The following is a 24296-nucleotide window of genomic DNA, read 5'->3' on the forward strand; positions in this document are numbered from 1 at the left end:
AACCTAGTTTAAAAGGCACATAAAAAGGAATGCTGGATTAGCAACCTAATGAACACTAATTTGGGAAGAATGTAAATATTAAAGGATTTGGCTAGTGAAGTCAAAGAAGCCTTCATGGAAACAGTGAGACTTACTAGATTTCAGGATTTAGACATAAAAACATTAGAGACTGTGTAGTATAACCATTCATTTTATAGATGAGGAATCTGAAATTCTGACCCAGTTAAGTCAAAGTCCTATTTACACATAGAAAGGAGCAGAACCAGAACTGGACACCAAATTCAGTGTTCTTATTCCTATACCTGGACACTAAAGAAGAAGTAGGATCTTGATTAAAAAGGAGAGGGGGCAGCTAGGTGGCACAGTGGATAGAGCTCTGGCCTTGGAATCAGGAGGACCTGAGTTCAAATCCAGCCTTAGACACATAACACTAGCTGTGTGACCCTGGGCAAGTCACTTAACCCCGATTGCCTCACCAGAAAAAAAGAGAGAGAGAGAGAATAGGAGAGCATGGGTAACTAAAAATGGAAATACCCAATAGTAGAGAGGCTGTGGAAGATTGTTGTTCTTGAATCGTTTCATGTCATGTCATGTCTGACTATTCCTGACCCCATTTGGGGTTTTCTTGCAAAGATACTGGAGTGCTTTGCCGTTTCCTTCTCTGTGTGGAAAGAGATATGGAAAGATGGGCACACTAATATACTTTTGACTTGGCCCAACCATCCTTAAAAGCCGATTTGTAATTATGCATTAAAAGTAACTAAAATATCTATACTTATTGATCCAAGGATCCTATTGCTAAGCATATACCCCAAGGAGAGGTCCTATATACATCCAAATATGTCTTAACAGCATTTTTTGTGGTAGCAATGAAAGAGAAAATGAATAGATGTCCATCAATAGAATGGTTAAAACTATAGTACTCGAATGTAAAAGAATGAACTATGCCTTAAAAAAAATGACCAATACAAAAAATTCAGAGAAGCAGGGGAATACTTATAAGAACTGAAGCAGGTTGAAATAAGTGGAACTAAAAATACGTGCAAGTCATTATAGTACAATGGAACAAGTACTAATTCTGTAATCAGAAGACATTAGGTTCAAATTCTACCTCCAGTGATTAACTACCTCTGACGTTGGGCAAGTCATTTAACCTCCATCTGTTTAAACATCTGTAGAGTAGATGGCCTCTGAGGGTCAACTCTATGATCCTATAATATATTTCAGTGGTTCTTCAGTCATTCTTCAGTTGTCCAACTCTTCTTGACCCCATTTGGGGTTTTCTTGGCAAAAGTACTGGAGAAGTTTCCTATTTTCTTCTCCAGCTCATCTTACAGATGAGGAAACTGTGGCAAATAGAGTTAAGTGATTTGCTCAGGATCACACAGCTAGGAATTATCTGAGGCCAGATTTGAACTCAGAAAGATGAGTCTTCCTAACTCCAGGCCCTGTACTCCGTCTACTGGGCCACCCAGCTGCCCCTTCCTATATAATATGTACAAGATGACAATAAAGTGGTTGGAAAAAACAATATCTCCCCCCCCCCAAAAAAAAAAAGGAAAGAAAGAAACCAAATGCTTTGTAACTATACTGACCAAGTGTCTTAGCCCTGGAAAAGTTAAGAGTTGTACCTCCCTGTAGGGGTTGGGGAACACAGGTGTAAATTATTGAATATACTTTTGGACTCAGTTGACTTGTTCATTGCCTTTGCTAAACTGCTTTTCCTTTTGTTGTTACAGTGGTTGGCTTACTGAGTGGGGACAATGGTGGTGTTGGAAATAAAGGTGTTACACATTAAAATAGATGAATACAATTTTTTTAAAAGGCTAGAGTGTAATGAATGATGAAGCAGATTTATAATCAGAAGGCCTGGGTTAAAATCCTGGCTCATATATTTAATTGTAATTTAAGTGACAAGTGGCATGTCCCCTCTCTAGATCTCAGGTTCTCAACTGTGAAAATGAGCATGTTGGGTTATATAAACTGTGAAGTCCTTTCTGGCTCTGTATCTGTGATTCTGTGCTCCTATGTATGACATCAGCAAAGGCACAAGGAGACAGCAATAAGCATGGCATAAGAATGAACTTTCCCGATCTCTTCTAACTCTCCAAGCTCTCTTCCCTTCAGCCTTATCATTCTTAAATTGGCTTACTGCATCTCTCCTCTCCCATAGGCAGTGGTAATATATCTAAGTGCCTGCTATGCCGCTGGTGATATTGAATCTCTCTCACTTTTATGTTTCAGCGGAGCCCCTGCCCCTAATGGACCTGTGCCGAAGATCAATTCGATTTGCCCTCAGTCGGGAACGCCTGCATGAAATAGAATCGCTGCCTTTGCCTCAGTCTCTGAAAAACTATCTCCAGTACCAGTAAGAAGCCTGAAGCCCTTCTGGACTCAAAATAGACTAAAGCAATGCACCCGGCACAATGAATTGTTTACATCAGAAGCAAAGTCTCAGTGGACACTTGACCATAATTTAATTTTTTAAAATATATATATATCTATATATGTATATGGGGTATCTCCCCCTTAAATCAGTTCAACAGGACAGTGTGGGAGCTGTTAGATAATGTGAACAATTGGGATTTGTTAACTGACTTTGGAAATAAATGTAAGTTGCCAACAGTGTTTGCCATCCTCAAAGGTGACCTCTAAAGCTGGGCACCTCAATAGGGAGCTTAGAGAAACCAGTTAGCTCCCTGCCTTGAGGCTTTGCCTAACCAACCAAGACAGGGAAGCTATCAGTGTATTGATTAAAAAGCATATTTTTAATTCAAAAGAATGAATAAAACATTTGGGCAGAAGACTTTCTATCCTGTGCCCTGGTTTCAAATATATTGAGGGTGATTGTACAGAGCAGGAACAAAAAAAGAAAAACAATTGCCTTTGAATAATGGATGATGAAAGCAGCTAAGTGCCAGTGTTCTAGTTATTCCCAAGCACAGGCCAGCTTCTTCCGAGCTCTGCATAATTTGTAAGGAGTACTGGTCACCATTTAGAGACTAGAGTGTGGTTCCTCTCTAGGGACTGAAAGGGCTAGCCTCCACAAAATCATTAAGGTGGCAAATTATTTTTGGCAGCCCTCCCCCCTCATACTCTTCTTTCCCTTTATTTCTCCCTTTTGAACCACCCCTCCCCCTATTTAAATACTAGTCCCCTACCTACTTCTTCTCTTGCAACCCCCTCACACCAGTCAAAGAGGAAGGAGCTAATAAACTCATCCTCATTATTTTCATCCCCCCGGGGGAAGTTTGGATTCTAAAAAGAAACCTGAGTGGGGCAATGCTGAACCCAAAGGAAAAAATGGTGGAATTTCAGCTTTGGCAGCTGTTGGGGTCGATATTTGGAGGCAAGAGTAGGAGGATGGGCCATCTCTATGACTCTCAAATCACATCCCCAAGGCCAGTGACCTGCCGACTTAAATATAGGGCCAGCCTTACAATCACATATCTTTATTAAAGTAAAGTATTATTTTTACTTTAAGTGAATTCTAAATTCTCAGCCTCCAATTTCTAACATATGCTAAAAGAATGTGTGTTCTATTGTTTATTTATCTGTTTGGGAACCTTGGGCCTCTTGTAACTAGAAGGATGAAATGTTTAAGGTATGTATCATCCTTCATTTTCCAAGCTCAGTCCATATATATATAATATACATATTATATATATTTTTAAGATGCTGCTTCCTATTTGCATTTCTTACATGTTTCAAATTATCTGCCTGGTCTAGTTTTTAACTGGAAATTGTTGTAATGGCGGGATGTCAAATATTCAGATGGAGCTGCCTTTGGCATTTTTAATGTGAATTTACTGATGAGTGAGAAGCGTTTCTAATAAAGTCTGCTGTTCAGTCTGTCAGTTGTTCCTTCTGTGGGTATGGCACTGGAAGAGGCATTTTGGTTAGCTTAGCTTGTTGAGCCCAGTGATAATAATAAAGGGGTTGGCCCCCTTTCAAAACAGTTAGTTTCGCTCCATTTGGTGTCTACACAAAATCTCAATGTCTTAACTCCCATCCGTTGCCCATAATCCAAGCCAAACTTGCTAATGCTTGACCTCATTCACAAAGATGAGGATAAGATTTCATATCAGTTACATAGTGTAAAACCATCCCTGCTACTAGGAAAATAATTCAAAGTGCATTCCCTTCTGATTATGAGTCAGAAACATTTTTTTTGGTATATAATTATAGAATGTCAAAACTGAGAGGGACCTTAGAGATAATCTAGTCCTAGGCCCTCATTTTCCAAGAAGGACACTGAAGATGTTTCATGCACTCTCCTTTCATCACCACCTCTTTGAATTCCTATCATTCTCCAAAGCACAACTCAGATGCCATCTCCTACATGAGGCCTTTCCTGAATGGTCCGAGTTATTAGCACTAACTCTTGAAATTACTTTCTATGTATGTACTTTACTTTTACTTTCTTATGGATGATGCTATATTCCCCAAGAAGAATGTCAGTTCGTTAAAGGCAGAAGCCATTTTATTTTTGTTTTTGCATACCTAACACAGTGCCTGGCACAGAGTAGGTATTTTATATAGTTGACCTGAATTTAATTGACTTGCCTGAGATCACATGAAAGATTCATGATATTAGTATTAGTTCTTCCACTAAGGTCCTACTCAGAGATGTCATCATAAGAGAGATGTCCTTGGATTCTTGAAGACTAGCTAGCTAGGAGGTGCATTGATAGAACACACACTTTGCCAAAATAAAGCCCGTGGACAAAATCCATGGAGGTCTCATAGAGTCAGACAAGACTGAATGAACAACTAGCAGATTCCATCAAGCAGGAAAGTCTTTGAGCTCTGGTCCAGTGATGGACTGTGTCTAAAAATAGTTCCTTCCATTTTAAAATAAGGTGGTATTGATAAAGATAAAAATGATTGGTGGATGATTTCAATCTTTTAAACTTGAGGAAATTAAGCTAGTGATTTATGTTCCTTTTGTATTAATATGCTACATCTTAGAGGAGATAGGGAATGGGGACTGAACCTGTGATTTCACTGGGACAAGGAACTCCCTGGATGCAGAAACTCCTTCTGTCAATGCAGATCAACACTTTCTCTTGTCATTTATAGTCTTAGAAAGTTGCCAGTAGTGCTAAGCAAGGACGGGGTATGACTGTAATGTCACTGGGAAATTGCAAGGGACAAAAAGGCTCTGAAGATAGCAACATGAAAAAGCCTGGTGGTCAGTGCTTACTTAGCACAGTTCCTGGCATGTAGTAGGTACTTAATAAATGTTTATTGATTAACCTGATTGACTAGCCAGCTCAATTCCCTTGATTTGAAAGAAAAAAAAAGATTTAAGAAGTCACATGAAATAATGACCAAGAAAGCCAGTGGAAAATACAGTATTCTATCCAGACCAGAACTACATGAGAAAATGACCAGAAACATTTAAGTACAAGGCAGGGAAAGGGGAAGTAAGCCAGACCATACTCAAACAGGCCTGAAGGTAGTGTACCTATTAGAGCAGGGCAGGAGACCAGGCTTGCCCAGTGGGGTTAGGGGTGGGGAGACACCCTAGCAGGGCCCTAGTCAGGGATAGGGCCAACTCGAAGGGTGATTACACAGCGGGAAAGGGGAAAAGACCAGGCCAAGGTCAGCATCCATACTGAGTTGCATGGGCCAAGAATAGCATAGCAGAGGGTGGGAACTGGCACCGGGCACTTCATCCAGAATGTCAGTCTCAGGGGCAGCTAGGTGGTGCAGTGGATAGAGCACTGGCCCTGGATTCAGGAGGACCTCAGTTCAAATGCAGCCTCGGACACATAACACTTACTAGCTGTGTGACCCTGGGCAAGTCACTTAACCCCATTGCCTAGCCAAAAAAAAAAATTGAATGTCAGTCTCAGTCATGCAGTGACATCCAGACTACAGAGGGACAACCAGAGAGGACCTGCCCAATTTATCCATGAAGAAAGGGAGGAGCAAAGCCTGGCCTTGGTACAGAGTCCCAATCCAGGAACTAAGAACAGAGATATTATATGAGTAAAGAGAAAATTCCAGATGCTAAGAGGAAATATGTGTTAAGAGAGGCCTAGGATAAACCCAAAAGAAGAGAGTAACTCTACAGTAAGTATAAATAGAACCTCAGAGCAAAACATGACTTGACCACAAGGACTTCAAGAGTGGCTGGAGGAAATGAAACAAGAAATAAAACAAATTTAGGGCTCCTGAGAAAAAATTGGAAGGAGAATAAAATAACTTAATATAGAAGATTAACAATCTTCCCAAGCAGTGGATGCCTTAAAAAAATAAAATGAAGCATACTAAACTCAATGATTACATAAAACAACGAGAATTATTAGTATAAAGTTTTGAGATTGAAAAATTGGGAGAGAATATAAGACACCTACTCTCGAACTAGAATACAAGTCAAAGCAAGATCATTTAAAAATCACTCAGTTCCCTGAAAACCATGACCAATAATAAAATATAGGTAGTATGTTTTTTAAAATTCACAAAAGAAAACTCCAAATCTATTAGAGTCAGAGGACAAAGTGAAAATAGAATCTACCAATCACCTTCTAAAAGAAATACCAAATTGAAAATGCCAAGTTACAGGGAAAATAGACAGTAAACTCTACTAATGGGAAGGCACAAATGTAACTTTGGGCTTATGATGGGAAACAGTGTGAGAAGAAGAGGGGGAGAGATTGACAGACACCTTAAAAGGACCCAATGGGGCAAACAGACCTTACAGAACAGAGGCACATAGGGAAGAAGCAAAAAATAAATTTTTTTAAGTTTTTAAAAATTTTTTATTTTATTTTTTGGCTAGGCAATGGAGTTAAGTGACTTGCCCAGGGTCACACAGCTAGTATTATGTGTCTGAGGCTGGATTTGAACTCAGGTCCTCCTTACTTCAGGGTTGGTGCTAGCTGCCCCAGATCCCCTCTTTTTGAATCAACAAACAACAAGCCATGGGGGCAGCTGGGTGAAACAGCAGCCTCGGCCTCAGGAACTTTCACCTGACACACAGTGTGGGAGTAAGATAGTTGAACGGGGGAAGATTGAAGGACTCACCACTGTTGCTGGATGTCAGGCCCAGATTTGCTGACCAAACATAGTCCTAGGCCGTGGCTGTGGGCAAGGATGAGTGAGCTCACACCTGGTGAGTGTGGTAGTGGAGAGGTGAAGACCTTGCTGTCTATGAACACTTGCAGGAGACCAGAGTCCCAGATTTTGGTTCTAGGTCAGAGGAGTGAGGTGAAGTCTGCAGCCCTGGGAGGGACTACAGGGAGGAAGAGTGTTTGCAGTGACAATATGGCTGGGGGCCCTAGCCATGGCTCACGGGTAGAGAGGCATCGCTGAGGTCAGACCCGCAGACCCAGAAAACAACAGTAAGAAAAGCCTGAAGCACCATCCCCTACACCTCAGGACTAGAATATAATAATAATAAGCCACTAAAAAAAAAAAGAGTAAGCAAAGGAGAAAGAATCCAACCATAGATAGCTACTATGGGGATAGAGAACATCTGGGTTTGCACTCAGAAGAAGATAGTGAAGTTAAAAAAGCCTCTCTTGCTTCAAAGAAAAATGTCAAATGGTCACAAGCCCAAAAAGAGTACTTGGGAAGAGCTTAAAAAGAACTTTAAAAATCAAATAAGAGAGATTGAGGAAAAATTAGGCAAAAAAAAAACATTCCAAGAAAATTATGAAAAGAAAGTCAACCAATTGGAAAAAAGAAATCCAAAAACTTAGGGATGAAAAATAACTCCTTAGAAGCTAGAAATGGGCAAGGGGAAGCTAATGACACCAACAAATAATAAAAACAAAATCAAAAGAATGAAAAATAGAAGAGAAAGTAAAACATCAGTAGAAAAACAACTGATCTGGAGAACAGATCAAGAAAAGACCATATGAGAATTGTTGGACTACCTGAAAGTTATGATCAAAAAGTCTAGATACAATACTACAAGAAATTAAGGAAAATTGCCCTGAAGTTCTAGAACAAGAGGGTAAAATAGAAATAGAAAACAAAATCCAATGATCACCACCTGAAAGAGATCCCAAGATGAAAACTCACAGGATTACAGGCAAGTTTCAGAGCTTCCAGATCTAGGAGAAAATGCTACAAGCAACAAGTAAAAAAAAAAAATTAAATGCTGTGGAGCTACAGTCAGGATAACACAAGATCCAGCGACTTCTACATTAAAAGACTGAATGGCTTACAACATTATATTTCAAAGAGCAAAGGAGCTGGGTTTGCAACCAAGAATACCTTACCCAATAAAGTTAAGTATAATTCTGAATTTTAAAAAAGGATATTTAATGAATTGAAAGACTTTCAGTTATTTGTGACAAAAAGACCAGAACTCAGTCGAAAATTTGACATGTAAAATCCAGGAGAAAAATAAGGTAAACATTAAAGAGCAATTATAAAGGACTCAATACGGTCAAACTGTTTGCTTCTTATATGGGAAAACGTTATCTGCACCCTTAAGAATGTTATCATTACTTGGGTAGGTTGAAAGAGCACATGCAGATAAAAGGCTTGGCATTGAGTTGATTATGATGGGATGAGTCTAAAAAATAAAATCAGGTAGGAGAGGTAAAATGGAGCAATGATAAGGGAGGGACTTTTAGAAGGGTGAGCAGATCAAGAAGTAGAAGGTTAGGGGAGAGGTTAAGGGAGGGATTCTTTCCAAGGGGGCAGAGTAGGTAGGTTGTGGTTAGAAGTAAATTCGAAGTGTGAGGAGAGATAGGGTAAGAAGAGAGGGTGAGAAGGATAACAGGAAAAATAAGATGAAGGGAAATACACAAATAGCATTTATAACTTTGTATGTGAGTGAGATGAACTCGCATAAAATGGAAATGGATAGCAGAATGGATTAAAAAATCAATCTGATAATATGTTGTTTACTAGAAACACATTAAAAATGAGAGATACAGAGTTAAAATAAAAGCTGGGGTAGAATTTATTATGCTTCAGCTGATGTAAAAAAAAGCAGGGGTAGCCATCATGATCTCACACAAAATTAAAGCTAAAATAGATTTAATTAAAAGAGATAAACAGGGAAACTACATTATGATAAAAGATATCACAGACAGTGAGGTTATATAACATCAAAACTTTTCAAGGAAAAGTTAAATGAATTATAGGTGGAAATAGATAGTAGTATTGTAATAGTGGGGAAGTTTAACTTTCCCCTCTCAGAATTAGATAAATCTAACAAAAAAATAAGAAAGAAGTCAAGGAGGTGCATAGAATTATAGATAAGCTAGATATTATAGTTATCTGGAGAGAATTGAATGGGAATAGGAAGGAATATGCCTTTTTTTTCCTCAGTGGCACATGGTAAATTTACAAAAATTGTCCATATATTAGAGCATAAAAACTTTATAGTTAAATGCAGAAAAGCAGAAATATTAAATACATCTTTTTCAGATCACAATGCAAATATATATATATGATATATGTATGTATTCAATAAGGGACCATGGAAACATAGATTTAAAATTAATTGGAAACTAAACAACCTAATCTTAAAGAATGTATTAAAGAACAAATTATAGAAACAATCGATAATTTCATTAGAGGGAATGATAATAATGAGACAACATATCAAAAACTATGGAATGTAGCAAAAGCAGTAGAGGAAAATGCATATAAATGCTTATACTAATAAAATAGAGGAAAAAGTGGACCAATGAATTGAGGGTGCAATTTTAAAAAACTAGGAAAAGATTTTAAATCCCCAATTAAATACCAAATTGGAAATCTTAAAAATTAAAGCTGAGATTAATAAAATTGAATGTTAAGAAAACTATTGAATTAATAAATAAAACTAGGAGTTGGTTTTATGAAAAAAACCAATAAAATAGATAATTCATTGGTTAATATGATTTTTAAAAAGAGAAAAGAAAATCAAATCATTAGTATTAAAAACAAAAAGGCAAATAACTAATGAAGATGAAATCAAAGCAATTATAAGGAGTTATTTTGCCCAATTATATACCAATAAATTTAATAATTTAAGTGAAATGGAAGAATATTTACTAAGATATAAACTACCTAGATTAATAGAAGAAGAAATAGAATATCTAAATAAACCTATTTTAGAAAAAGAAATTGAACAAGCCATAAGTGAGCTTCCTAAGAAAAAAGCATCAGAACCAGATGGATTTACGAGTTCTACCAAACATTTAAAGATCAACTAATCTCAATATTAAATAAGTTATTTGGAACAATAAGCAAAGAAAGAGTCTTACTAAACTCTTTTTATGAAATGAATATGGTCCTGAGACCTAAACCAGGAAGAGTAAAAACAGAGAAAGAAAATTACAAACCAATTTCATTAATCAATATGGATGCAAAAATCCTAAATAAAATACCAGCTAAGCAAATGCAACAATTTTGATAAAATACAACTCATTCCTATTAAAAACACTTGGAAGCATAGGTACAAGTAGATTTTTTCCCTAAAATGATAAGAAGCACCTACCTAAAATCATCAGCAAGCGTTATTTGAAATGGGGATAAGCTAGAAACCTTCCCAATAAAATCAGGAGTGAAAGAAGGATGCCCATTGTCACCAATATTATTCAATATTGTTGGAAATCCTAGCAATAGCAATAAGAGAATAAAAAGAAATAGAAGGAATCAGAATGGGCAATGAAGTAATAAAACTTCCTCTTTTTGCAGACAATATGATGATATCCTTGGGAAATTCTAAAGATTCAACTAAAAAGTTGAAACAATAATTTCAGTGAAGTAGTAGGATATAAAATAAACCCATATGAATCATCAGCATTTCTATATATCATCAAGAAAATCCCGCAAGAAGAGATAGTAAGGGATACCCCATTTAAAATAACCATAGACAGTATAAAATACCTGGGAGTATATGTTCCAAAACAAACCCAGGAACTACATGAACAAAATTATAAATACAACTAAAGTCAGATTTAAATAATTGGAGAAATGTTCATCATTCGTGGGTAGGCAGAGCCAGTATAATAAAAATGGCAATTTTCGGGGACAGCTAGGTGGTGCAGTGGATAGAGCACCGGCCCTGAAGTCAGGAGGACCTGAGTTCAAATCCAGCCTCAGACCAAACACTTGACACCTACTAGCTGTGTGACCCTGGGCAAGTCACTTAACCCCATTGCCTAAAAAAAAAAAAATTTTTAAATGCCAATGTTACTTAAACTAATCTATTTGTTTAATACTATCCCAATTAAATTACCAAAAATTATCTTACTGAATAAGAAAAAATAATAAAATTTATTTGGAAGGACAAAAGGTCAAGAATATCAAAGAAACTTAAATGTAAAGGAAAGAGGTTTAGCAGTACCAAATCTTAAACTATATTATAATGCAGTAATTCTCAAACCCATCTAGTACTGGCCAAGAAATAGAAAGGTAGATCAGTAGAACAGAGTAGACATACAATACACAGTGGCAAATGATTACAGTAAAATTGTGTTTGACAAATGCATAGATTTAAACATTGGGGATAAGAATCCATTATTTGGTAAAAATTGTTGGGAAAGCATGAAGGCAGTCTAGCAGAAATTGGGCATAGACCAATATCTTACACCATAATACCAACATAAGGTCAAAATGGATACATGACCTAGATATAAAGGGAGATATCACAAAAAAATTAGAAGAACATGGAACCTATTATCTATCAGACTTACAGTTAGGAGAACAATTCATAAATAAACAAGAGATAGAATTGTGAGGTATAAAATGGGTGGTTTTGGTTTCATTAAATTGAAAAGGTTTTGTACAAATAAAATCAAAGTAGCCAAGATCAGAAGGAAAGCAGAAAATTGAGGGGAAATTTTACAGACAGTTTCTCAGACAAAAGTCTCATATTTCAAATATATAAAGAACTTTGTCAAATTTATAAAAGTACAACTTATTCCCCAAATGATAAATAGTCAAAAGATATGAACAGGCAGTTTTTCAATGAAAAAATAAAAACTACATATAGTCATATGGAAAAAGCATCATTAATTAGAGAAATGCTAATTAAAACAGCTTTAAATATCAGTTACACCTATTAGATTGGCTAAAATTATAGAAGGGGAAAGCGACAAATGTTGGAGAGGATGTGGAAAAATTGGGACACTAACTCATTGTTGGTGGAGCTGTGAACTTATCCAACTGTTTTGGAAAGCAATCTGGAATTATGCCCAAAGAGTTATAAAATTGTATATACTCTTTTTTGGTAGTTTGATTGGTATGGCATTGAATAAGCAAATTAATTTAGGTAGAATTGTCATTTTTATTATATTAGCTTGGCCTACCCATTAGTAATTGATATTTTATATTTTTCCAATTGTTTAGATCTGACTTTCTTTGCGTGAAAAGTGTTTTGTAATTGTGTTCATACAGTTCCTAGGTTTGTTTTGTCAGATAGACTTCCAAATATTTTATATTGTCTACAGTTATTTTAAATGGAATTTCTCTTTCTATCTCTTGCTGCTGGGCTTTGTTGGTAATATATAGAAATGCTGAGGATTTATGTAGATTTATTTTATATCCTGCAACTTTGTAAAGTTGTTCATTTTTTCAAGTAGTTTTTTAGTTGATTCTCTAGGATTCTCTAGGTATACCATCAAATCTTCTGCAAAGAGTGATAGTTTTGTTTCCTAATTGCCAATTCTAATTCTTTCAATTTCTTTTTCTTCTCTTATTGCTATAGCTAACATTTCTAGTACAATATTGAATAATAGCGATTATAATGGGCATCCTTGTTTCACCCCTGATCTTATTTGGAATGATTCTAGCTTATCCCCATTACATATAATGCTTGCTGATGATTTTAGATTCTAAGATACTGCTTATCATTTTAAGGAAAACTCCATTTGTTCCTATGCTCTCTAGCATTTTTAACAGGAATGGGTGCTGTATCTTGTCAAAAACTTTTTTTGCAGCAATTGAGATAATCATATGATTTCTGTTAGTTTTGTTATTGATATGGTCAATTATGCTGATAGTTTCCCAATATTGAACCAGCTCTGAATTTCTGGTATAAATCCCACCTGGTCAGAGTGTATTATCCTTCACCACTATATTTTTGACATCATTCTAGGAATGCTAGCTTTAGCAATAAGACAAGAAAAAGAAATTGTAAGCATACATATAGGAAACAAAACTAGCATTTTTTGAGAAAGAGACTATGCTCTAGAGCCCTAAGGAGTGAACTAAACATACTAATTAAAGCAATACTTCAGAAAAGTAGCAGAATAAAATAAACTCATATATAAATTGTTACCTTTTCTGTATATTACCAACAAAAGTCAGGAGGAAAAGATAGAATGGGAAATTCCATTCAAAATAACAACAGAATGTATAAAATATTAGAGTTTATTTTCTAAGACATAAGGGAACTAGATGATTCCAACTATAAAACACTGTATAGAAATAAAGACAAACCTAAACAATTAGAGAAATATTGATTATGTATCACAATAAAAATAACAATACTGCCTAATCAACTTATTCAGTTCCATACGAAACATACTCCCAAAGGACTATATTACAAAGCTAGGGCAAAAATAAGAACAAAATTCATCTGGAGCGACAAAAAGTCAGTAATCTCAAGGGAAATAATGAAAAAAGTAGGAAGCTAGGAAGCCTAGCAACACAATAGCTGAAAGTATTCTGTAAAGCAGTAATTATCAATACTACTTGGTTCTAGTTTTTTAAAAAAAAAATAGATCAGTCAGAATAGTTTATGTACACAAGATCCAGAAGCAAACAGATTTAATAATACAGTATCTGATAAACCCAAATCTGACTTTACACACTCTATTATACAGCTGCACTGGTCTACTCGATGTTCTTTGCACATGGCATTCCATCCCTTGACTTTGACTCCATCCTTTGTCTTGGCCCTGGTTATCCCGAAGACTTGGAATGATCAATCTCCTCTCCTCCTCCTCTTAGCTTCAATGACTTCCTATAACACAAATCCCACCTTTTACAGGAGTCCTTTATCAATCCCACCAAACTGCACCCCCTGCTAGTGCCTCCCATTACCTTAGATTTATTCTGTGTATGTCTTGTATGTATATAGTTATTTCTATGTTGTCTTCCACATTAGAATGTGAACTCCTTAAGAGCAGGGAAAGTATTTTTGCCTTTCTTTGCAACCCTAGAAAATAATAGTAATTTCTTAATAAATGTTTACTGACTGGCTTTTACAGAAACTGTTGAGAAAAATGAAAAGTAGTGTAGCAGAAATTTGGTTTAGACCAACATCTCATACCATTTACCTCAATAAATTCCAAATAGATACATGACTTAGGTATAAAAGGTCATATAATAAATAAATTGGAAGAGTATGAAAGAAGATATCTTTCTCAGCCAGGTATGAAAAAGGAATACTTAACCAAACAAAGGATGGAAAAGATCACAGAAGATAAAATGGACAATTTTTATTACATAAAAGATTCTGCACAAGCAAAATCAAGGCAGTTACAATTAGTAGGCAAAGTTAATTAACCAAGAAAAAAAATCTTTGTAGAGTCTCTGATAAAAGTCTGATCATTAAAATGCATGGGGAACTAATGCAAATACGTAAGAACAAATAGTTAAATTATATGAATGTTGCAAAATTACAAAGAACAGAGAATGAGAAAACATCTTCCACTACTCCTTTGCAGAGGTGGGGGATCCACAGGTGTGAAACATTGCATGTTACATCAGACATTTTTTCTGTATTGATCAGCTTTGCTATTTTTTTCTTCTTCTTTTTGTTTTTTTATTTAAAAGAAAACCTTTTATTATAAGGGATGACTCTGGAACAATGAAGGGAAGGGATATAGGGGGAAATCTAGGCAATGTAAAAACAAATATTATCAACAAAAATCTATTTTCAAAAAGAATAAATGCAATTCCTTAATAGAAGCTGTTTCCTTTACAATGTTGTTATTACTATTTCAATTGTTCTCCTGGTTCTGCTTATCTCATTCTGCATCAGCTTATGCAAATCTTCCCAAGTTTCACTAAAACTATCCCTTTTTTCATTTATGGTTCAGAAATATATCATAATATTCACATACCATAAGTTGTTCAACCATTTCCCAATTGATGGACATCCCCTTTGTTTCCAATTCTTTATTACAACAAAAAGAGCTACTATAAATACTATATATATATAGATAGGTCTTTTCTCTATTTATTTGATCTTTGAGGATATGATTTTGCTAAGTCAAAGGAAAAAAATGCACATTTTAGCAGTATTTGGAACACAGTTCCACATTACTTCCCAGAATAATTTATAGCTCCACTGATAGTACAGTAATGTTTCTATTTTCCATAAGCTTTTCCAACATTTATCATTTTCTTTTTTGTCATCTTTGGCAATCTAATGGATATAAGGTAGAGCCTCAGAGTTAATTCAATTTGCATTATCTAATTATTAGTGATTTAGAACATTTGTTTATATATCTATTGATAGTTTGAATTTCTTCTCTGAAAAACTGCCTGTCCATACCTTTGATCATTTATCAATTGGAGAATGGCTCTTATTATAAATTTAAATCAGTTCCCTATTTATCATGAATATCAGACCTTTATCAAAGAAACAGTGCAAAATTTTTCTCAGTTAAGCATTTATTTAATTATGTTTTTAATTTTTATCTTGTTTTAATTGTATTGGTCTTGTTTGGGCTAAAGCTATTCAATTTTATATAATCAAAGTTCTCCATTTTATCTTCTCTGTCCCACTCTATTCTCCTGTTCCAACCATTCAGGAAAGCAATATGAAACTATACCCCAGTAGTTAGTCTTTGACCCAGTGATACCCCTATGAGATTTATAGCTCCAAAGAGATTAAAAAGACAGAGAGAAAAAGAGGACCCTTGTTTACAAAAATATTTCTAGCACCTCTTTATAGTAGCAGAGAACTGGGAAATAGAAAGATACTCATCATTTGGGAAAGGGCTAAACAAATTATGGTATATGAATATAATAATATTATTGTGCCTTAGGAAACAATGAAAGGGGTGGATTCAAAGAAACACAGGAATATGTGTTATGTACTGATGCACTGAAATGATCAGGATTAGGAGAACAATATATTCAGTGACTACAAAATTGCAAAGAAAAACAATTTTGAAAGACTGAAAAACTGAACAAGTCAGTGACATACCATGGCTTCAGAAGATAGCCATGAGACATGCTACCCACCTGGCAAAGAGATGATGGAAATGAAATGCAGAATGAGCTATGTATTTTATGAAATGATTGATGTATAGATTTGTTTTTCATGATGGAACTTAATTGATACAAAAGAGAGGGTTTTTAATTTTTATTTTGTTTTTATCATTTTTGCTTTTTGTATTCAGGCTTCAAACTTGAAAAGACTTAATAACTCTGATAATGAATTGTCCAGCTTTATTTTATTATGTGCCTTAAAAAAACCTAGGCTGATAATAGTAGAGATTAATGGTTTCATACTCAATATTTTTTTCTGTTCTTTTTTTTATGAGTGTTAACTACAGAATAACAAAAGACAAAAAAAGATGTAGTTCTAGAAATGCTAGCTATTGCAATAAGACAACACCAAAAAAATGGAGTAAGCATCGGCAAAAAAGAAATAAAATTATCATTTTTGTACATTAAGATTATTTACTTAGGGAACCCTAAAGATTTAATTAAAAATTAACTAGAACAATAATTTTAATAAAGTAGCAAGATATAAAATAAAGTCACAAAAGTAATCAAACTTTCTGTGTATTATCAACAAAACCAACCAGCAAGAAATATAAAAAGAAATTCCATTCAAAACTATAGAATGTATAAAATATCTAGGAGTCTACCTACCAACATACACACAGTCATGAATATAATGACAAAATACTCTTCTCAGAAATAAAGGAACAGCTAAATAATTGTTCACAGCTGGGCCAATACTAATTGTTATAAAGTATAATATCAACTGGGGAGTGGCTGAACAAGTTGTGCTACATGAATTAATGGAATACTTTTGTGCTATCAGAAGTGATGAGCAGGCAGATTTCAGAAAAATCTGGAAAGATTTGTATGGACTGAGAGTGAAATGAACAGAGCCAGGAGAATGTTGTACACAGTAACAGCCACGTTGCATGATGACTAACTTTGATAGATTCACCCCTTCTCAGCAATGTGAGGACCTAAGACATTTCCAAAAGTCTCATGATGGAAAATGCTATCCATATTCAAAGAAAGAACTATGGAGTTTGAATGCAGATTGAAGCATACTATTTGCTCTTTTTTTTCCCTTCTGTTTTGTTTTATTTCCTCTTTCTTACGGTTCCTTTCATTGCTTCTAATTCTTCCTTACAATATGACTAATGTGAAAATATGTTAAATAGGAATATATATGTATAGCCTATAACAGATTGTGTGCCATCTTGGGGAGGGAGAAAGGAAGGGAGGGGGAGAAAAATTTAAAACTCAAAAGCTTATGGGGACAGCTAGGTGGTGCAGTAGACAGAGCACCAGCCCTAGAATCAGGAGGACCTGAGTTCAAATGCAGCCTCAGACACATAATACTTCCTAGCTGTGTGACTCTGAGCAAGTCACTTAACCCCAATTGCTTCACAAAAAAAAAAAAAACCTTATGGAAGTGATTGTTGATACATCAAAATAAATTAATAAAAAACAAAAAATACTAATTATTATAAAATACTAATATAATAAAAAATTACAATGTTGCCTGAGTTAATCTACTTATTCAATGCCCACCAAATAAACTATCAAAATATTACTTTATAGAACTAGGGAAAATCATAACAGAATTTGTCAGGAGGAAGAAAAGGTAAGAATCTCCAGGGAAATGGGAAAGAAGGGGGCCTAGCAGTACAAAACAATAATAAACAAAACAATTTGGTACTGGGCAAAAAACAGAAAAGTTATCAGTGAAGCAGATACACAATCCAGAAGCAATCAAACTCAGCAACACAGTGTTCCATATACTCAAGGATACCAATTACTGGGGTAAAGACTATTCAACAAAAACTGCTGGGAAAATTAAAAAGTAGTTTGGAAAAAATTATGTTTTTGCCAAATTCTCACACCATCTACCACAATAAGCTCCAAGTAGAAACATGAATGTCACATCATAAACAGATCAGAAGAGGACAGAGCTAAGATAGCAGTGTGATAGGAGGCAAGTCCACAAACTCCTCCAGAGAGATACAGAAAATGCACCAGACCAAATCCTGCTAGGGCAATCCAGAAAAAAAAAAGTCACAGTGAGTTTTTTGTCCAGCCAAGCTCAGCATAAAGAGACAGACAGGGGGGCAGCTAGGTGGCACAGTGATAGAGCACCGGCCCTGGATTCAGGAGGACCTGAGTTCAAATCTGGCCTCAGACACATAACACTTACTAGCTGTGTGACCCTGGGCAAGTCACTTAACCCCCATTGCCCAACCAAAAAAAAAAGAAAGAAAGAAAGAAAGAGACAGACAGGGAGGTCTATGGGAAATGGGGAAGAGTTGGGCTAGGAGCTCACAGTGCAAGAACTCTAGCATCCAAGGAGAGGCTGTACACCAGGATAAGAGGAAGGAACTAGACCCAACCACCCCTAGTCCCAGACCAGAGCACTGCAACAGAGATGAAATAACATACAAAAATTTCTGGGATGCAAGTAACGCAGTCTGCACAGGGAAAAATATATCCTTACAACCAACACTTCTATATAATAATGGCAAAATATCAGAAGTAGTAATAGAAAGGGATATCTCATTCCAAATAACCACAAAATGCATAAGATTTCTGGGGATCAACCTCCTGAAGCAAACAAAAGACTTATACTGATTCAATTATAAAGTACTACTTAAAGAAACAAAAAAACCACCCTAAATAGCTGGAGGAATGTTCTGTGTTTATGGCTAGGCTATGCCAATGTAATAAAAAATGACAATATTGCCAAAGTTAATCTGCACTTTCAATGTTATGCCAATCAAATTACCAAAGGGATATTTTACAGAGCTTCATAAAATGATGACAGAATTCATTTGGAAAACCAAACGATCTAGAATATCAAGGGAAATGATGAAAAGAAGTAAGGGTAAAGGGGGAATAGCACTGCCAGACCTCAAACTACATTATAAAGCAACAATCATCAAAACCATCTGGTATAGGTTAAAGAATAAAGAGATAGATCAATGGAACCGAATAGAGAAGGGAAATTAAGAACAATAGAACTCAATAACCCAGTGTTTGATAAAGAGAAAAACACACATTACGTAGGGAAAAACTCTCTATCTGATGAAAACTGCTGGGAAAACTGGAAAGCAGTCTGGCAGAAATTAGAACTAGACTAAAATCTAACCACACTCCATAATACATTCTAAATGCATAGATGACCCTAATATAAAAGGTCATTCTATTAAAAAAAAATGAGAAAAGAAACAGATTATACACTTTTCACAGCTACAGGTAAGAGATGTATTCTTAACCAAACAAGAGACAGAGGTAATTACAAAAAATAAATTGGACAACTTTGATTACTTGAAAATGAAAAAGCTTCTGCACAGATAACATTAATACATTTAGGATAAGAAAGGAAGTGGTTGGATGGGGGAAAAATGTTCTTGTATCAAATTTCCCTGAAGAGGATTTGTATCCAAGATATATAAACAATTAATAAATATATGTGACTAATAACCATTCCCCAACAGTCAAAGAATATGAGCAAACAGTTCTCAAAAGAACTGCCACGTATTCACAACCACATGAAAAAATGCTCCAAATCACTAATAACAAAAGAAATGCAAATCAAAACAATCCTGAGATTTTATCTCACACTCTGAAAATTGACCAAAAAAAATAACAAAAATGGCAATAGTCAGTGTTAGAGGGGTTGTGGAAACATAGGGACACTGATACCTTGTTGGTGAAGCTATAAAATGGTATAATCATTTTGGAAAGCAATTTACAATTATGCAAATAAAATGACTAATATGTCCATGCCCTTTGAACCAGAGACTACATTACTAGGCTTATACCTTAAAGAGGACTTCAATAAGAAAAAGTCCCCATATACTCCAAAATATTTACAGCAGCACTTTTTGTGATATCTAAGAATTAGAAACAAAGAAGATGTCCATCAGTTGAGAAATGGCTAAACAAATTGTGTACATGAATAATGGAATACTACTGTGCTGAAAGAAATGATGTATGTGATGAATACAGAGAAGCATAGAAAGATCTATATGAACTGATACAGAGTGAAGTAAGCAGGACCCAAGAAAACAACATACACAGTACGTACAACAATGTGAATGGAAAGAACAATGACCCACCAAGAAATCAAAAGTAAATGTAACAAAATTATAAAGATCAAGTGAGATTCAAATGAACAGATATGTGAGGAAACTCCCAATCTACCCTTGTGTGGAGGTGAGAGGTCCACACGTGTTACACATTGCACATGTTTTTGGACTTCTTCAATGTATTAATCAGTTGAGCTGATTTTTGTTTTTGCTCTCTAAAAAAATATTATTTTGTTATATAGAATGTATTTCTGGGATGGTTAGGGGGGAGGGATACATGGGATACTATGGTGATATAAGAAGGAGAAAATATCAATAAAAATTTATTCAAAAAAAAATTTAAAAAGAAGGAAAGCATTAGAATTAAGAGGGGTTGGGAAAGACTTCTTATGGAATATGATATTTTAGCTGAGACCTAGCCAGTAGGTAGAAATGAGGAGGCAGAGTATTCCAGGCATGGGAGGCAGGCAGAAAAAATGCCTGGAGCCAAGAGATGAAGTATCTTGCTCATGGAACAGTAAGGAGATTAATGTCACTGGATCAAAGAGTATGTGGTGAGGAATAAGATGTAAGAAGACCAGAAAGGTAGAAGGGGACTAGGTTATGAATGGCTTTGAACACCAAACAGACGATTTTGTATTTGATCCTAGAGGCAATAAGGAACCACTGGAGTTTATTGAGGGTGGAGAGGGTAAGGGAATTACATGATCAGATCTGCACTTTAGGAAAATAATTTTGGTGGCTGAATAGAGGATAGATTGGAGTGGGGAGATACTTGAAGCAGGCAGACCCGCCAGCAGGTTATTGTAATAACCAAGGGGTGAGGTGATGGGGTGATCATTAACAATACTTTAGTCCTTATCTGCTTGGCCTGCCAACATCTATGTGATATGGATTAGCATTCATCAAGCCCAGTTAAGACCCATCAGTGATAAAGCTCCACCTTTGGCACACTAATTAAAACAGCTGAAGTTAAGGCTTTTCTATTTATCTCTTTGGTAATTAGAAAGGCCCTTTAGCCCCAGGTACATTCTTACAATGGTCAACATGCCCTGTTATTTGGTAAGGTAGTCAAAGAGTGGACAAAAATTCGAGGCTTCAGTTGGAGGTCAGCTCCATGGCAGTGTATCACCAAACATTTCATCAAACTTGATGCAAGCTGACTAGCCCTTGTGGATCACTTTCCAAAATGCAATCCTGGCTTTCCCTCCCCATTCTTTTTCTCCAGCAGCTGTTTAAACTGTCATGCATACTTCCTCTCAATGGGGGAGCCAAAGTTGATAATGTAAGCAATTTCTGACTTCGACTTGGACAATGGCCGGCATTCTAAAGCTTTAGCAATTTGGGGCAATTTCAGCTATAGATAGTGTTTCGTGACAGGTGGGTAAATGCTTCAAAGTTCAGGCAATAGAAAAACAACTTAACTAATAGGCTGACTCCTACAGGAATGAATGTTTGTATAAGCTAACTCCCTGTCCAGACATCCATTCCAACTGCTCCTATGTAAGCAGCATCTCAGCTGCTTGGAATTCTCTGTTTGTTCTGTTTGCATCTGGGGAAACTTTGTGATAGCATCTGTGATGCAAAAGAGGTCTGTGGTATGTGGGGTGAGTCAGCCACTGTTAGAGCTGATGGGTGTCCATTGCCTTTGAGAAATCTTACTCTTCTACAAGAGCAGAGAGATATTCTGAATTGGATCAGTCTGGCTGAACTATGATAAAATGGGAATCAGAAGCCTCACCCTGCCTTCCTAATGTCTATACAGAATAGAATCAAGCTATGTCATGAATTTGTTATTTAAAATGGCTGTTTATGAGAAGCTAGGAGTGTCCCTATCTTTGCTTAATATCTACATTCTTTCAAAGTTCATATAAATAAAAATTTTGCAAATTAGACTCTATTTTAAATGCACAACAGGAGCTCACTATTTACAATGACCCATTAGTAAGTGTTTTTGTAAAGAGATGACCCTCAACTAAACACACAGCATCTCATGGTAAAGGGCTGCAAAGTAAAAGGTTATTAACAACAAGGGTAAGGTGGAGGGAGGGGGAAGGATCAAGAAAGGCTTCATGGGAGAGGTAACATTGCAGTTGAGCTTTAGTAGGAATTCAACAAATGAAGGGAGAGGGCATTCCTGACCTAGAGATGAAAAAAAAAAAAGAAAGCATCAATAAAGCATAGTTGTAGAGAGGGAAGGGAAGAGAAGGGACATGATGCAAGAGGGGTCAAAAATAGAACAATTTGTTATTACTTAATTAAGTTTACATAAAAATGCATATGTATACATGTATATGTATATTTATGTATCAATCAATAAACATGTATTAAATACTTACTCTGCCAGACACTATGCTAAGCACTGGGGAAATAAATACAAGAATACCATCCTCGAGCTCAAGGAGCTTACAATCTTATGGGGGAAGACCATGAACAAAAGAAAGCTAAAATGCAGGAAAGAGAAGGTACCCAATGAGGGGGCATGGTCGAGAAGTCAGTCAGAGAAGTCCCAAAATAGGGTAATTAGGCAAGAAATGAAATGTCTGAGCTGAGCTCTCTTATTAAAAATGAAGATTTAGAGTTCATAGTCCCAACCTTCAATCACAGAGGCAGAAGGCAGTGATGAAGTAGAGTACCAAGGTAGATGGGATCTTACAGGATAATAAGGTTATCCCAATAACGAGCTTCCTAGGGCTTGTTGGAGAACTCAGAGAAGTATTGTTCTAAGAAAAATGTCGAATAACTAAGTCATTTTGCATATTACAAATACTCAAATCAACTATAAAAGACTTGTGAAGGAATATGTTATCCACATCCAGAGAAAGAATTAATAGATAGAAATATATATAGTATGGTTTCACATATGTGTGTGTATTTGTTTCTAAAGGGAGAAAAAATAAACAAAAGTGCATAGCAAAGAATAAAAGAAAACTTAGAAGGAAGCATAGAAAAGCAGCGCAGCTTTGAAAATGATGTGTAGTATTTACTACATAGTTTAAAAAAAAAGAAAATATGAGAATTGTGAAATGGAAATTCATGATTTTATATTGAATCATCTTTTTATGTTGTGCTGTATACATGGAAATGTTCTTTTTTTGTCTTTTTATATTTAAATTCAAAATGAATAAAGTTTTTTTTTAAAAAGTCAAAGTGTCAAAGTAGTGTAGCCAGGTGAGAAATATATATATACACACACACACATATGTAAAACCAAAATACTGTATGTAGTAGCTCATAATATGATCTTTTCCCCTGTTCTTCATGTCTTGAGATGTCTGTGATTATTGATGATTGCTGTATTCTTAATAAAAAATAAAATTTAAAAGAAATGTGGCCTGGAAGTAAAAAAAAAAATAATAAGTCATTGCTATCCTGGACTTCATTAAGAGCAGACTGTGCTGAATGACAGATGTGGTTGTTACACTAGACTCCACCCTAGCACCCAACTCTCCTTGTCCAAAAATTCCTCAGCCCTCACCTCATGTGAGATTTATTCTTTCTAAGCTCTTATTTGCCTCAAAGATTTCTCCATGCTTAGTCTAGTGCAGGGGTTAACCTCTCCATGCGTGTGTGTGTGTGTGTGTGTGTGTGTGAGAGAGAGAGAGAGAGAGAGAGAGTCTGGTGAAGCCTATGGATCAGGGGTGCACTAGGAAATATTTAATAACCAGCTATTTATTAAGCAAGATACATTTTTAAGGTTAACCTGAATCATTAGCATTTTCTCCATCACTTTCTCAAGTTTAAACAATCAAAAAACCGTAAACCAAACCCTGATTTGTAGCTTTTGTCAATAGCTTTTTGTCAATAAATGCTCACACTAAAAATGTAACAATCAGTTCTCTCAAGAACCAGTTCAAATTGCCTCCAGCTCACTCTCCATCCCCACTATGAACCCCTTCTCAGAATGTTTTTAAAAGCATAAAATAAAATACTTAAGATTATAAAGGAAATCAATTATATTGAAATATAGATATATATTTTTTATTCACAAAACCTTGGTTACAAACACCTGATCTAGAAGATAATTATAATTTAGGTTTACATACTCTCCTGTTTGTG

At 35.6% G+C, this 24296-nt stretch overlaps 1 protein-coding gene across 1 annotated transcript in view; it reads left to right on the forward strand.

Annotated features, from left to right (window-relative positions):
• Window positions 1-3852, forward strand: part of SPSB4 (splA/ryanodine receptor domain and SOCS box containing 4) — a 144947-nt gene extending 141095 nt beyond the window's left edge. Inside the window, exon 3 of the mRNA XM_020986143.2 lies at window positions 2245-3852. Coding sequence (XP_020841802.1) covers window positions 2245-2372 — 128 coding nt within the window. The 3' untranslated portion in view covers window positions 2373-3852. The remainder of the gene's footprint in view (window positions 1-2244) is intronic.
• The last annotated feature ends 20444 nt before the right edge of the window (window positions 3853-24296 follow it).

Source organism: Phascolarctos cinereus, unplaced genomic scaffold (genome assembly GCF_003287225.1).
Source record: "Phascolarctos cinereus isolate Bilbo 61053 unplaced genomic scaffold, phaCin_HiC Scaffold_726;HRSCAF=1367, whole genome shotgun sequence".
Taxonomy (NCBI): domain Eukaryota; kingdom Metazoa; phylum Chordata; class Mammalia; order Diprotodontia; family Phascolarctidae; genus Phascolarctos; species Phascolarctos cinereus.